Genomic DNA, 13433 nt, shown 5'->3' on the forward strand with positions numbered 1-13433 from the left:
TTCTCTGGTGCAGCTTTTGCACTTTTTGAGCTTCCATTGCACGAAAGTTGCTGAATATTAATGCCGTATTGCTATTAAAGGGATAGAGTTAATATACACAGCGTACACTGATAAAGCAGATAATGCATCAATGATCTGTTTTCTTTACTGCTATTGGCTCGGTCCAGCCACAAAAGGGAAAGGGAAAAAGAGAAGATCTTATTGACTGAGAGGAACGCATTCGAGCTCTATCTCGAGCTCTCCTGTCTCGACTTTCTGCAGTCTCAGAGTTATCTCTTGTTTTACTTTCCCGTCGACCAAGTTGATCACACTATCCTTCACTATGGAACTCTCTCTGCTTGCCACCCTCTTCCCGAGAAGCATCGAATTAACAACACCCCATGTCTCATTGGCTCTTGCGGTTGAGAGAAGTGGCTGGATATCTATCTCGCCTTCCCCCATAAAATCATCAGCCTTGAACGTGTCCTTATCATACACGAGCTGCAAGAAAATCACCATAAACTTCCTATTAAGCAGGAAAGGGATTACCAAGCGATCTTTCCCCGATAGGTGGTATGGAAATGCTTACCACTTTTAAAGGAGGAACATCATCGGGAATCGACAGCATGAGACATTCATTCCAGACCGGGTTGAGGTTATTTTTTATGACACGCGTTTTCACTGTCTATAAGAAGAATCACGAAGCAACATTAAGTTAAGATCATTGAATATTTTGTTATCCTTTCTCAAATGAGGATTAACACGACTATAAGGCCGAGCAAGATTGACGAGGAGAAGAGAGCCTCACTTGTTGACCCATAGAAAGGATTACATATGGGTCACTCGTCAGCACGTCTCGGATCGCTAGGTTTGTTCCCCTCACCACATTGACCTTTATCAACCCGACAAACTCAACCATTCCCGCCTGCAGAATTAATAAACAATGAACCACATCTTTTGTTAATGAACTGTGGATCTCAATCATTAGTCCTGCAATAAGGAGAAGGAATGAACTGCGATTACCAATGGGACTTTCTTTCTGCAGGACCTGTGGTCGAATTCTTTCCTCACCCAGCTGTTACGAAACGTGTGCCCAATCCCAATTCGAGTCCTGGTCACTTGTTTATCGTAATGTTTCTTATTATCTTGAGTAGAAGACGGAGATGGAGATGAAGGAGGAGAATTGATTGAAGAAAAACTCATTGGCTGTGCACATTTATGATAGCCGGCTGGGAAGGGGCAGGGCACCTCTTCATCCCGATTTGAGAACTGCAGCAGCTCATATTTTCTCCTGATGATTTGCAGAACACCTATTCAAGTTTCCATTTAGAATCCAATATATAATCTTCAAGTTCATTATTAAGGTTGTTACCTGATAAAATCAGAACGCTCCTCCACAGAAGAATCTGGATTCGGTTTCTTGAGGTCGTCAGGGATGCAAGCTTCGTACTTAGAGTTCACCATGGTGTTCCCTCCAAGGTCTAAGAGAGAATTAACCTGCTCATTGGTCCATTGGTCGAGCTTAACAGATAGCACCTGATAAATTTTCACGAACATGGTCAGTGTTTTTGGATTCGTCTCCTCTTTGAGTGTCACTACGATGAATGCCAAAAGGCTGAGTTATGTTCAGAGTCTAGACAGCTAACCTTCGATATGTGCACGCCAAGGCTCCGGTGGGCCCCGGAACACTTGATGCAAATGAATGCTCCGAGGTTCAGAGATCTGGTAAGTGCAAAACCGGGTTATCAAGGGAAATGAGCAATGAACTGAAATTGCTTGCAAAGCATACACTTGTGTGTAAACTTACACCCATTTCGGATCAGGTGATCCACAATCTGCACAAGTCCTGTTCCCCGACTGACTCAATAGCTTATCAAGACGTTGACGTGGTCCACTGGCCCAACAAGGTGTTTCCGTGCATAAAAGATCTAAGAGGCAAGCCCTAGATCCTGAAAAGATAAGAACATTAAGCAGGTAATCAAGAACCACTAAGCATGTATTTGATGTTCAATGAAAAAACAAATTGAAGAGAACTACTGCCGGATTCTCAAGACCGCGATTCTCTTATCACCCATCATATTCAACAGTCCACTGCAAATATCTTTTGATTCATGGGGTTGCAAATTTAGGATCACATTGTCTCATGGATTCAATTTTATGTGTTTCGGTGACTCTCCAGTGATCGGCTGATGCGATAAAAACATAAAAGGCAACACCTATCATTTAGGAGGCGGCTAGAGTTCTGATGAGGTGTCCGGTGGCCATTGCCAATCCCCTACGAGGTCGCCTATATGGGGAACTATAGCCGAATTCTCAAGTTCGTGATTTTCAAATCACCCATCCAGTCCAATGTTCTGCTGCAAACATCTTTGTAATTCCCTGAAGTTATTTTTTGATATGATTTAAAATTACCCTCGTACACATTCTCATCATATCACACATTGCCGAACATCGGAAAATGAACACCTTTCCGCATAGGAAGATCGCGTGAAACGAATGGAGCCTTAGCTGCACGTTCACAAACCGATCTCATTCCTCATTAAAAAAAAAAAATGAAAGACAAGAATCTGCAGAATCAAACCATCAATGGAATGAACTGAATAATTTCATAACACGTGAAATAATCACCTGCAGGAGCAAAGTTGGTAGAAGGTTTCTCCATCCCCAGCTTTTCCATCCCTCAGCTCCCAACATCAAACCCCAACCACTTCATAAAATTTGTCACAATCTCACAATCCCCATTTTTTTTATCATTGGCCTCTCCTTCTCTGCAATGCATAATACACAAAAATAATATCACAAAATAACATAGGGGGGAAAAAGAATCATAAATGGGGTTCATTTTCTTCTTCATCATCTTACACATTGAACGAGAAGAACCAAAAATCAATCAAAAGGGGTTGAAAAATCAAGAAAACCCAATGGGGAGCTGTGGGATTCCAATTCCTGGGTTGAGCCGAAAACAGGGGAATATGAGCAAACCAAATGTGCTGGAATTTATTGGAATGGAAGCCAAAGAATCGAAGAATTAGATTTTCAGAAGAATGACGTGGAATCCACGAATAGATATGGTGGGTTGCATGTTCCCTTTTATTTTTTTTAAGCTTAATTTTTTGGTAAATCTTTTGTTACTCTAAGTGGCAAGAAATGGAAGGGGGGGAAAAGGCTTATAGGTTGTTGGCTTATTTACCCGCCATTTTTTATCCTCGTATTAACTAACTAAATAAATAAAAGCCAGCTTGTCAATCTCTTGTTTTGTTCTAAGCGGACCTATGGGAGCCTTGGCCCAACTTATTGCATTGGCGGGGCGGCCTAATCGCCGGCCGGGCTTGGGCATTGACTGGCCTAAAGAAAAAAAACCCGATGTTAAATTTAGGGTTAATTACTCAAGAAAAAAAATTCAATTTTGCACCTTATATCTTTTTCATCTCGATTAAAAAAACTCATAAAAAGTACCGATTATTGATTTTGTATTATGTCTATTACGCCGTTACCTATTTCGTTTATGACACTTTCAAATATGGATAGGACTAACATTTGCCTAAACTTGCACCCAATCCCGGTTCGAAACCCCTTGTGGCCACCGAAACGCCTTTGTCGTGATTACCCCCTCTGTGCGCCGCCGGGGGTTCATAGAGCCCCGAAAATTAGTTGGGCGAAGCATAGACACCTCGGGTTAGGGAAAAAAAAAAAGAAGAACTAACCTTTGCATACAAATAGAATAGTGAGATTGTTCGTTGCTCCTCTCCCCCTTATGAAACCCCCATGCTCCTCCAAAATATTGTTTGTTTGATTTTAGGATTAAAATTTTATTCAACTTAACTCAGTTTTATTCTTTCACAAATTCAACATTATAATTATTACTATTTTATCTTTTTCTTTTTTTAATAATAATATCTCGCTCATATTTTTTCTAATTATTTTTATAATTAATTTTTTATAATAAATTCCATATCTACTTTACATCTATACATACGTACATATATATATATATTCTAATATATCCATATATTTTTCAACATTTATAATAATTATTTTTTATCTTTTTTATTTCCAAAATTGAGTTGAACTAAAATCTCAACTTAGAAACTAATTTGCGCGTTTAAGTAATGTTTCAAGGAAGTAATTGAGTTATTTTAGATAAAATGTTCAAATTTGCAAAACTTCATGTACAATATTTGAGTAAAAATAGCACAATAAATAGTGAAGTTTTATGTATATATACGTGCATCTATATATATTTGACTCCCTCTTACTAAAAAGTGATAGAACAACTAATCAAATAAGTTAAATTATAGATGTATACCTTGCGGTCAATATATATTTTTATGGAAAGATATATATTTCATATATATTACGGTCAATAAATTAAATTGTTACTCTAATTACTATAATATTAGAACTATTAATTTCCATTTTTCAAAACTAATAAAACGGTAATGAATTATAAATTATACTCATTTTTTGTATTAAATAGTCTCATAATATTATTTTATCATCAATATCAATTTTACCACTAATACCATTAATTATTAATAAAATAAATCATAAATTTAGCGATGATTAAGATAAATGGTATTGTTATGGCTATTAAGTTTTGAATTATTTTTTCACCCAAATTGTTTTGAATTATTTTAGTTGTATTGATATATATATATATATATTATGTTTATTTTGGAGTTTATATGCACAGTGGTGAGGTTATTTTGCCAATATCAATACAAGCTCTTAATTTGGATATTCCTATTTAGTGGGCAAGATATTTACAAGGTAGGGTAACTAATTTCTTCTAATTAATTTATAATTATAATTATAATTTAACTTTGATTTTTTCAAGTATCGTAATCGGCATAATTCCATTAGAGCCTACAAAAAATAAAGCACATTATCAAGTACATCATGAATCAAGATTTCAAGTAATCAAGCGATTCGCGTTCTTTCTCTCAAAGTTAGATAATTTTTTATATTCTCTTACTTATATTTTTATAATTTAGATTATAAACAAAGTATCATATATTTGATTATGTATAACTTTTTTTCTCTAAACCCTTTTATGATTAATAAGTTTCCTCATTAAAATATTGATATGAATCTATGATCAACTTATTCATAAAGAGATAAATGAATATTTTAATTCATAATTTTTATCGAACATATTTTCTTATTTTATATTGATAAATTCAATTCTTTGTTATAAATTTCTGTTTATATACCCGTGCAATGAAAACCTAGTAATAGTATATATATTCGGTGAATTTGGGGGCAAAGCCGCGATGCATTAAAAGAAAATATATTATATTTAATAAATGAACCGGCACCAAAAAGAAATTAAAGGGAAAAAAAGAAAAAAAAAAAAGGAAATGTTCACTTCATTGTTTTCAACGCCATTCCACTCCCTCTGTCCCTCTCACCTCTTCTTCCCGACAAAAGCCCTCCAAAACCCCACACTTCACTTCTCCTCCTCGCCGTCGCCCCAGCCGCCGCATTCGCCCATCGCCACCGCCACCGCCACCGCCACCGCCACGTCCGAGCTCTCGATGGCTTCGCCCTCTCCCTCCTTGGAGTCGCTGGTTCTCCAGCTCCACGAGATCTCCGCCGTCAAGTTCGGCAACTTCAAGCTCAAGTCCGGCATATCATCGCCCATCTACATTGACCTCCGCCTCATAGTCTCTTACCCCTCCCTCCTCCGCGACATCTCCAATACACTGATCAACTCCGTCTCCTCCGCCTCATTCGACCTCGTATGCGGCGTCCCCTACACCGCCCTCCCCATTGCCACCTGTGTCTCCGTCTCCAATAACATCCCCATGCTCATGCGCCGCAAAGAGATCAAAGACTACGGCACCTCCAAAGCCATTGAAGGTACCTCGAGCTCGCAGAAGTCTGTTTGCGTCGACTTTAATCTGTCTGCACCTGTACAGTTTTGTCGTCATAACACGAATTGCTTTTGATCTTAGATATACGCTGAGCCACAGCTAATTCTATTTCCATCCGATCGAAATAAGCAATGTGAAAGCTTCTTCTGTTCATTGATGGTTTGAGGATGAATATTATCTTATATGATGGTTAATTAGGTGAATTCAAGAAAGATCAGGTGTGCTTGATAATTGAGGATTTGGTGACAAGTGGAGCATCGGTGCTGGAGACAGCCGCTCCCCTGCGAGCGGCGGGGTTGAAGGTGAGCAATGCGGTAGTGTTGATAGACAGAGAGCAGGGAGGTAGGGAGAATCTGGAAGCCAATGGGATCAAATTGCATGCGATTATTAGGTTGACCGATATGATAAGGATCTTGAAAGAGAAAGGGAAGTTAGGTGATGAAATGGGAGGAGCGGTGTTGAAGTTCTTGGAAGAGAACAGGAAGGTGGCTGTGCCCCCTGCCGTGAAGGAGGTGAAGGAGAAACCTAGGGCGTTGGGGTACGGGGAGAGGGCAAAATTGTCGAAGAATGTGACCGGGAGGAAGCTTTTTGAGGTGATGGTGGAAAAGGAAAGTAATTTATGTGTGGCTGCTGATGTGGGCACAGCTGCTGAGTTGCTTGATATTGCTGAAAAGGTGATAATTTTTTGCTTCTCTCTCCTTGCTGCTTTTGGAGTCCTCTTTTGGGGGACTCCTCTTTGGGATTTTCAGGAAATTTCGTGCTGAAGGTGCCAACTTTTATATATATTCCTCATCAAAGAAGAGGGACCCAACTATCCTTGCAGCATCAGTTAACACCTTGAAATCCCTGTTCCTGCCCCCCTACAAGCAATAATTCTGACTTTAATGATGCGTCGAGCACTGAATTCATTATTGTGGTGCTTTTACGACATCAAGATTCTTTGTATGACTATCAAGCGGCTACTTTACTTTGAAAAGTTGTTTAGAGCAGGCGTGGGTGGTGGGAGTTGTCTTAAAGCACTGATTAAAAGTTGTTACATGGAAAAAAGATATGAAAATGTCATTTTGTTGCTGTCAGTAATATTTTAGCTAGTTGCTTTAACAGCAATCAAACTTTCCATATCTGCTAAAACTTCAAGCCAAGAACATCTTCAAATGATGTTCATAATATTCTTTCGTGTAGAACACTTGAGCCACTATGTGGGAGGAAAAATTGCTGTTAAAATGTTGTTTACTGGATTGACAGTTGCAACCAAAGAATCAGACGGATGTAAAATTTTGACCATAAACCGGATTGGCTTGGCTTCACTAGATGATCATCAGGCTGCCTTCTGGTTGGCTTCTAGGGAGACGCCTGAACTGAACTCCTGTATGAAACATAATTAAATTGCTAATTTAATCAACTCCTGTCTGCTTCATTTGGAACGAATAAGTATCTATTCTTGCAACTGAATGTGTTTTCAGATTTTGTCGTTTGAGCTGTAACCGCTAGCAATTTGAAAACTATTTTTTAAGACGACCTTTCTTAGGGTTGAGCGAATCTGGATTAAAACTCAATCCATCTTTTCGGGCAAAATGTCATGCTTTGTTTCTGTGGTTTTTAGTTGTCTGATCAGTACGGTGAATATGGACGAACCTGCATTCTGCATTGTGTTAAACTGCTCTTTTGTGCTATCTGTATAGGTTGGACCTGAAATCTGCTTACTGAAAACTCATGTGGACATATTGCCCGACTTCACCCCAGATTTTGGTTCTAAATTGCGTTCGGTATGTTAAATCTGATATGTGTACCTTAAAAAGTATTACCTCAGATGCTGGAGCCTTTATCTCTTAACTGGAATTTATGAGTTCCCAATTCTACAGTTCTTCAGTCTGACCAACCGTGTTCTATGATAGATTGCTGAGAAGCACAACTTCATGATATTTGAGGACAGAAAGTTTGCAGACATTGGAAATACAGTGACGATGCAATATGAAGGGTACGCCAGTTCCCATTCAGATTTTAAATTAGTCAGCATCTCTGAAATAGACTAAATGTTTTGATGTCTTCCCTGCAGAGGCATATATCGGATTTTAGATTGGGCCGATATAACTAATGCCCATATTATATCGGGTCCGGGAATAGTTGACGGGTTAAAGTTGAAGGTTTGCTCAACTGACTTAAAACCCTTTGGTTTTATTTTCATCCACCCGCCCCCCCACCCCCTGTAATCAATAATTTTCTGAGCTCTTTTTCAGGGACTACCTCGGGGCAGGGGCTTATTACTCCTTGCTGAAATGAGCTCAGCTGGTAACCTCGCCACTGGAGATTATACTGCAGCAGCTGTCAAAATTGCACAGGAACATTCTGATTTCGTGATCGGTTTCATATCGGTTAATCCGGCATCTTGGGCTGGGGCACCTGTAAATCCCGCATTCATTCAGGCTACCCCAGGTGTTCAAATGGTGAAGGGTGGTGATAACCTTGGTCAGCAGTATAACACTCCATATTCTGTAAGTCTGCTTCCTACTGCCATAAGGATACTTTTGGTATTGGAATAATGTAGGATGTTGAGCTGGGACTGGAAAGGAGAAGAATCTGCTGCATTTCTATTTCTTTTTTGTATCTCGAGCTTGATGGAATAAGTGGTCAAATTTAACATAAAATGGAAAAGGAATTTGCTGGATTTCTTATCCTATTTTATCTCCTCCTCCCCAACTTTGCTTGCAATTTTGCCATCAGAAGTGCAAAGAGTGGTGCATGATCCATGTCAAGGGTCTTCTTTCTCGGCATTTAGTTGCATTGCATAGTTTTATTCAGTCGATTTATACGGGTAATATATTTATAGGTGTATGTATGTATCTAGATGCTTGTGTATATCATTATGGGGGACTGAGGTTAAGAAACGATTATTCTATTGCAGGTCATCTACGACAGGGGGAGTGACATAATAATTGTGGGCCGCGGAATCATAAAAGCAGCAAATCCAGTAGAGGCTGCCAGGGAGTACCGGCTTCAGGGATGGAATGCTTACTTGGCTAAGTGCAGCTGAGGTTCTGCCTCCATTCTGGATAACCCGAGCAATGTTCTTGTTTTTGCCAAAAGTTAGCCGGTGCGAGTGAAATCTCGATGAGCTTGTAATGCTGATATTATTAATCGTCGCCCTCTTTTGGTGATGCTGCAACACTCTGTTTGAAGATATCCAGAGATCTTTTGCATTTTAGGGCCCCCTCCCCGCATAAAAGTAAGTTCTAAAAATATTTTTTGGTTGAAAGTTATTTAAATTGGAAAGGAAGATTATATATATATATATATATAGGGGGATAAAAAGATGCATTCTCATTGCCAATAATTTATGGTCTGCAATATATCCTAACGTCGGCTTAGCAATGCTATTGCACATGTTTCGGAAGATGAGACGACACCTCTGAAATATGTCAAACCAGTGGAAACCAAGTCATGTAATTGTATCTTGTTAGCTTCGGATGGCTGTTTTGACGGAGTGATGCTGCTGCAGTATGAGGCCCAAGAATCCTGTCCAATTGCTTTGTGGTCCTTTGAGTTGTCCGAGTGGCATCGAAATATCATAGTTTTGATCTCCATTGTACAGTCAAATTGGAAGCCAAAGCGCCTGATTATTACCATTAAGTTCGTGATGACCGAAGTAGATCTCGGCTCGGTGTTTAAAATGTAAGATGAAAATTCAATCTCAATTACCGGTTTGGGATAATAGAAGAACGCATACAGACTATCACAATCTCGTGAAATTACATTACATTTCCCCCATCCACGTCCGCAAATGACAAATGTAGCCATGATAAATCGGGAATAATAGCTAAAAACGTTCTATGTGCTACATATCGGACCTATCCTTGCAATTACATATATATAGATGTAGATATAGATAAACTGCAGTCTTCCCACTCATGCATTTAATCATCTCATGGAAAAGCAAAGAGACATTGCTTCCTAAACAACAATAATACATGACCAAGAAGACGCCCCCCCAACAATCTAATCTCTGCGACCCGACTAATCCCTAACCCATTCAGGTTCAGGCGGAGGAACAAAATAAGGGGAAAAGGAAAGAGACAGTAGCACAAGAGATTTTACTGTTCTTTCCAAATCCTACCAGTCACCCTTAGCTTCAGTTCTTTCCTGTCCCCGCCCGAGAAGAAAAGGGCCATGTTTCTTTGGATTATGAGGCCATCGAAGCTGTCTCGAACCTTCCTGTGGCTGTCCCTTATGCTCCGGGGAACCCCTTGCCATATCATCTTCCTTCCATTCCCTCCGACCTCGAGGCTGTAGCTGTAGTTCTTTGCATCGTTATCGTCGCCCATGAAGCGTAGGAATGCTATGTATACCGGCGCCATCCCAAGCTGGAACGCCTCGAAGTGCAGGCAGAAGTACTGACCAAAGCAACTAAAGACCTGCACATATAGGTGTACATAAGACTTGAGAGCCTGAATAAACAAGATGTACATGACTTGGAAAAAGAAGATTGAAGAGAAGCAAGTACAAGAACAAGGAGAAAGCATTAAGAAGAGTACACACCGTTAGCATCCAGGTAGCGTTCTCGACTTCATGCGGATTCGATTTCACATACCGATGGTTAAACGTACTCCCATTGTGCATGTCCACCTTGTGATCATCTTTCAGGTGGGCCACCAGAAAAGGAATATCCCCGATCACGGTGCACTCTGAGCCCGCATAGGGGCAGTTATATGGTCTAAAGGAGCACTGAGCTTCGTGCTTTAGCTTGCTGTAATAAGGGTAGATTCCTATGCAGCCGAAACTCTGATATTTACACGGAAGTTCGAGAGAAGCTGCTATCTTCTCTAATGCAAGGCATCTTATGTTGCCGAGCTCATGCCTGCACGTTGGACATCTGTTATGCACCCGAGGCTTGCAACCCGAGCACAATGTGTGGCCATTTGAACACTGAGAAAACACGAAAAGCAAGTATTTAGAATTCAGCTAACATACAATAGATGAAAATTATGTCAGATTTAAGGGCGAAAGACATATTTTGCAAAGAAATAAGTATGTCCTGTCTCTGTTTTATAAGAAAAGCTTTCAAGAAAGGAATTCGAGCGCATATCCAATGTAAAAGCAGAATACAAAGCGATATATTGGAAAAGGCTGGAGAATAAATCCTCATCTCGATTTTCTTACCTGATGGATAGGGGGATACATTGCATTTAAGCACACGGGACACTCCAATAGCTCACGTACACTGCTTGAGACAGTAACATTAGGTTTTAGAGCATTTTGAGCAGGGTCATTCACACTTTCACCAATGTCCATCATTTCTTCATTATGAGGGGGATCAATAACCTCGGGTTTGTTCCGCATGTCATCGAAAAATGAATTTGCAGAAGCCATTATAGGCACAGCAGATTGCTTCGCCTTAACGAGACTACAAGAATAAAGCAATCCCCAACATATTAGTATACAAAGAGACCCAAATCAGGAAATGAGGCAGGCGTCTCAACCAATGCTAAAGAACAAAACCAGATAATAGACAAGACATCAAGTAAACAGGTTCCTTGGTTATTCCAAGTAGGCAAAATCATCAAGATCAAACTCAATGACTGCGAATGTCGCAACCAGCAATCGAGAGTTATCTACAAATACTATAGCTTAACCATCCCTAATCCTCATGATTTCACTACTTCAAATGTACTCAGAAAACTGAAAATGCAGTCAACTTTACTAGCATGAATAAAAGGAAAACGCTGAATCAGCGATACACGTAATGGGAATAGAAAGCCTAATGAGCCACGCCGCAAACATATAGAAGAGTGCATTGATACGTGTCGTGGGTGCAATTACTTTAGCAGTTGAAAAGGGTTGACTTTTCCGATGCAGTGAAACTGGGGACTAGTGTTTTGATGAAGCCACCGGCACCAAGGAAAGGAATCGAGACCACAAAGCCCCGAAATCAGGCAGCAAATCTTCGGATTGCTTTGCAGGGCTGAAAGATGAGGAGCTTCAAAGTAACAGATGCAGCATAAGTTAAGCCATCAAAATGGATCAAGCAAGAGGATCCTGCCAAGGAGAGTCCCGATTTCCCCCCAAAAGGTCACGAGCCCACAAAAGTCCACGCGGAACCCGCGTCGGATCTAGAATCTTCGCGACGGATTCAGCCACAAAGCCTCGAACTTTTCGGGGAGGAACGGAACGGAACAGAACAGAACCCTGACGGACGAACGAGGAAGGGGGAGAATGGGTCAATTTACCTGTAGTGGAGAAGACGGCGATGGCGATTAATCTCAAAACCCCATTTGCAGACTGAAGCAGAGCAGAGGGAACAAAAGCAAGATCCCACCCACGCCCAAATGGACGAAGACGACGACAGACACAAAGAGTGAGAAGAAGAGAGAGAGAGAGAGAGATTTGGTGAGGAAGCCGGTCTCAGATAAACAAATAAATCACAAAAATTAAATAAGAAATAAATAAAAAGTAAGTGTATAAAAACAACTAATGGAACAGTAAGACAGTGTTCATGTAAAGAAACAGAGCAAATGTCACGGAAGTCCGCGTAGATTTTCAAATTAAAGCCGTTTAAAAGGACAAAAAAAATTGAATTGAACTGAAGCAGACAGAGAGAGAGAGAGAGGAGCGTCTGAGGATGACAGAGAAACTTCTCGGGAAAATACAAAAAAAAAAAGACAAAAAAAAAAGTTAAAAACCATCTGGCCGGCCCCAACACGGGCCAACCTTATAGTTACCAAACTGCACTGCACTGCACTACGCGTAAACGAGCAATCGAGGTGAAATTCATTAGACGGATCTCATGATCAAATCGACACGTGAGTAATACTCATTTATTAGCTGAGTGAGTACGCCTCGTCAGTCATTTTACTGCAATAAAAAGACAAAGTCATCGGACAACGCTCCTCTTCCTCTGGGCTCTTAATTTGATTTTGACTTTAGGTGGGCATTTTCTTTCTCCTTTCTATTTTATTATATATTTTCTTCCCCCCCCCCCTCCTCTCTTGTCTTGGTCGATAATTACTATTTCTTTTTTGGCCAGATAATTATTGTTATTTGTTATTTCAGATTCCCCAAATTTAAAAGTTTACAAAAAGAACCAGCCCCCTTTTTCTTTCCGTTTCAAGAAAATCATATATAGAAAAAAGGTTTAAATGCATGTCCTTATTTTATGACCATAAATAGAATAGGCAAGGCATGTCACTGTGCAAAAAAAATACTGGGGCTCCATCAATAGCTCGACTCGGACTCATGTTTGGAAAATGTAGCTCGTTTGATTCATGAGCTCATTTGAAATGGTTTCCGCACAATAATAAACTCTTTTTTGTCACATCCACAAGGCTCGTGGGAATATGTTTGTTCATATGTACGATGTACCGGACGAGCTATCCACATTTCATTCCGCAAGGAAATCTTTTAGTTGGAGCATTGAGGGGACAAGCAAATAGAAAAAAGGAAAATGGGGGACGTTTTAAGTGTTCAACTTTTTTCTTTTATTTTTATTTTATTTGTTAAAAACTACAAAATGTGTAAAAATATATAGTTGAATGAAAAGGAGGCAAGCGCTCCTGAAATTCTGTGGAGTGACATAAATGTTGTTGG

The 13433-nt window shown here is 39.9% G+C and overlaps 3 protein-coding genes across 5 annotated transcripts; 1 reads left to right on the plus strand and 2 right to left on the minus strand.

Annotated features, from left to right (window-relative positions):
* Positions 1-47: 47 nt before the first annotated feature.
* LOC116195744 (probable ADP-ribosylation factor GTPase-activating protein AGD11) lies at positions 48-2996 on the minus strand. Its single transcript, XM_031525073.1, has 9 exons — positions 2842-2996; positions 2608-2747; positions 1787-1928; positions 1626-1701; positions 1352-1515; positions 1003-1270; positions 788-904; positions 569-664; positions 48-480 (listed from the first exon to the last, which is right to left on the minus strand). The coding sequence occupies exons 2-9, from the start codon at positions 2654-2656 to the stop codon at positions 199-201; spliced, it is 1194 nt and encodes a 397-aa protein (XP_031380933.1). The 5' UTR covers positions 2657-2747; positions 2842-2996; the 3' UTR covers positions 48-198.
* A 2328-nt stretch (positions 2997-5324) lies between these two features.
* Positions 5325-9112, plus strand: LOC116192431 (uridine 5'-monophosphate synthase). Its single transcript, XM_031520982.1, has 7 exons — positions 5325-5841; positions 6054-6529; positions 7538-7621; positions 7751-7833; positions 7912-7999; positions 8093-8347; positions 8758-9112. The coding sequence occupies exons 1-7, from the start codon at positions 5340-5342 to the stop codon at positions 8884-8886; spliced, it is 1617 nt and encodes a 538-aa protein (XP_031376842.1). The 5' UTR covers positions 5325-5339; the 3' UTR covers positions 8887-9112.
* Positions 9113-9593: 481 nt separating this feature from the next.
* On the minus strand, positions 9594-12264 carry LOC116192434 (E3 ubiquitin-protein ligase DIS1). 3 transcript variants are annotated; one of them, XM_031520985.1, is made up of 5 exons: positions 12077-12264; positions 11670-11811; positions 11010-11253; positions 10389-10775; positions 9594-10264 (listed from the first exon to the last, which is right to left on the minus strand). In XM_031520985.1, exons 3-5 carry the CDS (start codon positions 11217-11219, stop codon positions 9944-9946), a joined length of 918 nt encoding a protein of 305 aa, XP_031376845.1. In that variant the 5' UTR covers positions 11220-11253; positions 11670-11811; positions 12077-12264; the 3' UTR covers positions 9594-9943. The 3 variants fall into 3 exon arrangements, with proteins under 3 accessions (XP_031376845.1, XP_031376844.1, XP_031376846.1); XM_031520984.1 differs by having other exon boundaries at positions 11670-11826; XM_031520986.1 differs by lacking the exon at positions 11670-11811.
* Between the last annotated feature and the right edge of the window lie 1169 nt (positions 12265-13433).

Source organism: Punica granatum, chromosome 1 (assembly GCF_007655135.1).
Source record: "Punica granatum isolate Tunisia-2019 chromosome 1, ASM765513v2, whole genome shotgun sequence".
Classification (NCBI taxonomy): Eukaryota; Viridiplantae; Streptophyta; class Magnoliopsida; order Myrtales; family Lythraceae; genus Punica; species Punica granatum.

Coding starts and splice junctions, on each gene's coding strand:
- LOC116192434 (XM_031520986.1), bottom strand. CDS start 11,219: ATGGCTTCTGCAAATTCATTTTTCGATGACATGCGGAACAAACCCGAG. Junction 10,776..11,009: donor TGTATCCCCCTATCCATCAG/GTAAGAAAATCG, acceptor GTGTTTTCTCAG/TGTTCAAATGGCCACACATT. Junction 10,265..10,388: donor ACGCTACCTGGATGCTAACG/GTGTGTACTCTT, acceptor CTATATGTGCAG/GTCTTTAGTTGCTTTGGTCA.
- LOC116195744 (XM_031525073.1), bottom strand. CDS start 2,656: ATGGAAAAGCTGGGGATGGAGAAACCTTCTACCAACTTTGCTCCTGCA. Junction 1,929..2,607: donor TACCAACTTTGCTCCTGCAG/GTGATTATTTCA, acceptor TTATCTTTTCAG/GATCTAGGGCTTGCCTCTTA. Junction 481..568: donor ATGTTCCTCCTTTAAAAGTG/GTAAGCATTTCC, acceptor ATTTTCTTGCAG/CTCGTGTATGATAAGGACAC.
- LOC116192431 (XM_031520982.1), top strand. CDS start 5,340: ATGTTCACTTCATTGTTTTCAACGCCATTCCACTCCCTCTGTCCCTCT. Junction 6,530..7,537: donor TGCTTGATATTGCTGAAAAG/GTGATAATTTTT, acceptor CTATCTGTATAG/GTTGGACCTGAAATCTGCTT. Junction 7,834..7,911: donor GTGACGATGCAATATGAAGG/GTACGCCAGTTC, acceptor TCTTCCCTGCAG/AGGCATATATCGGATTTTAG.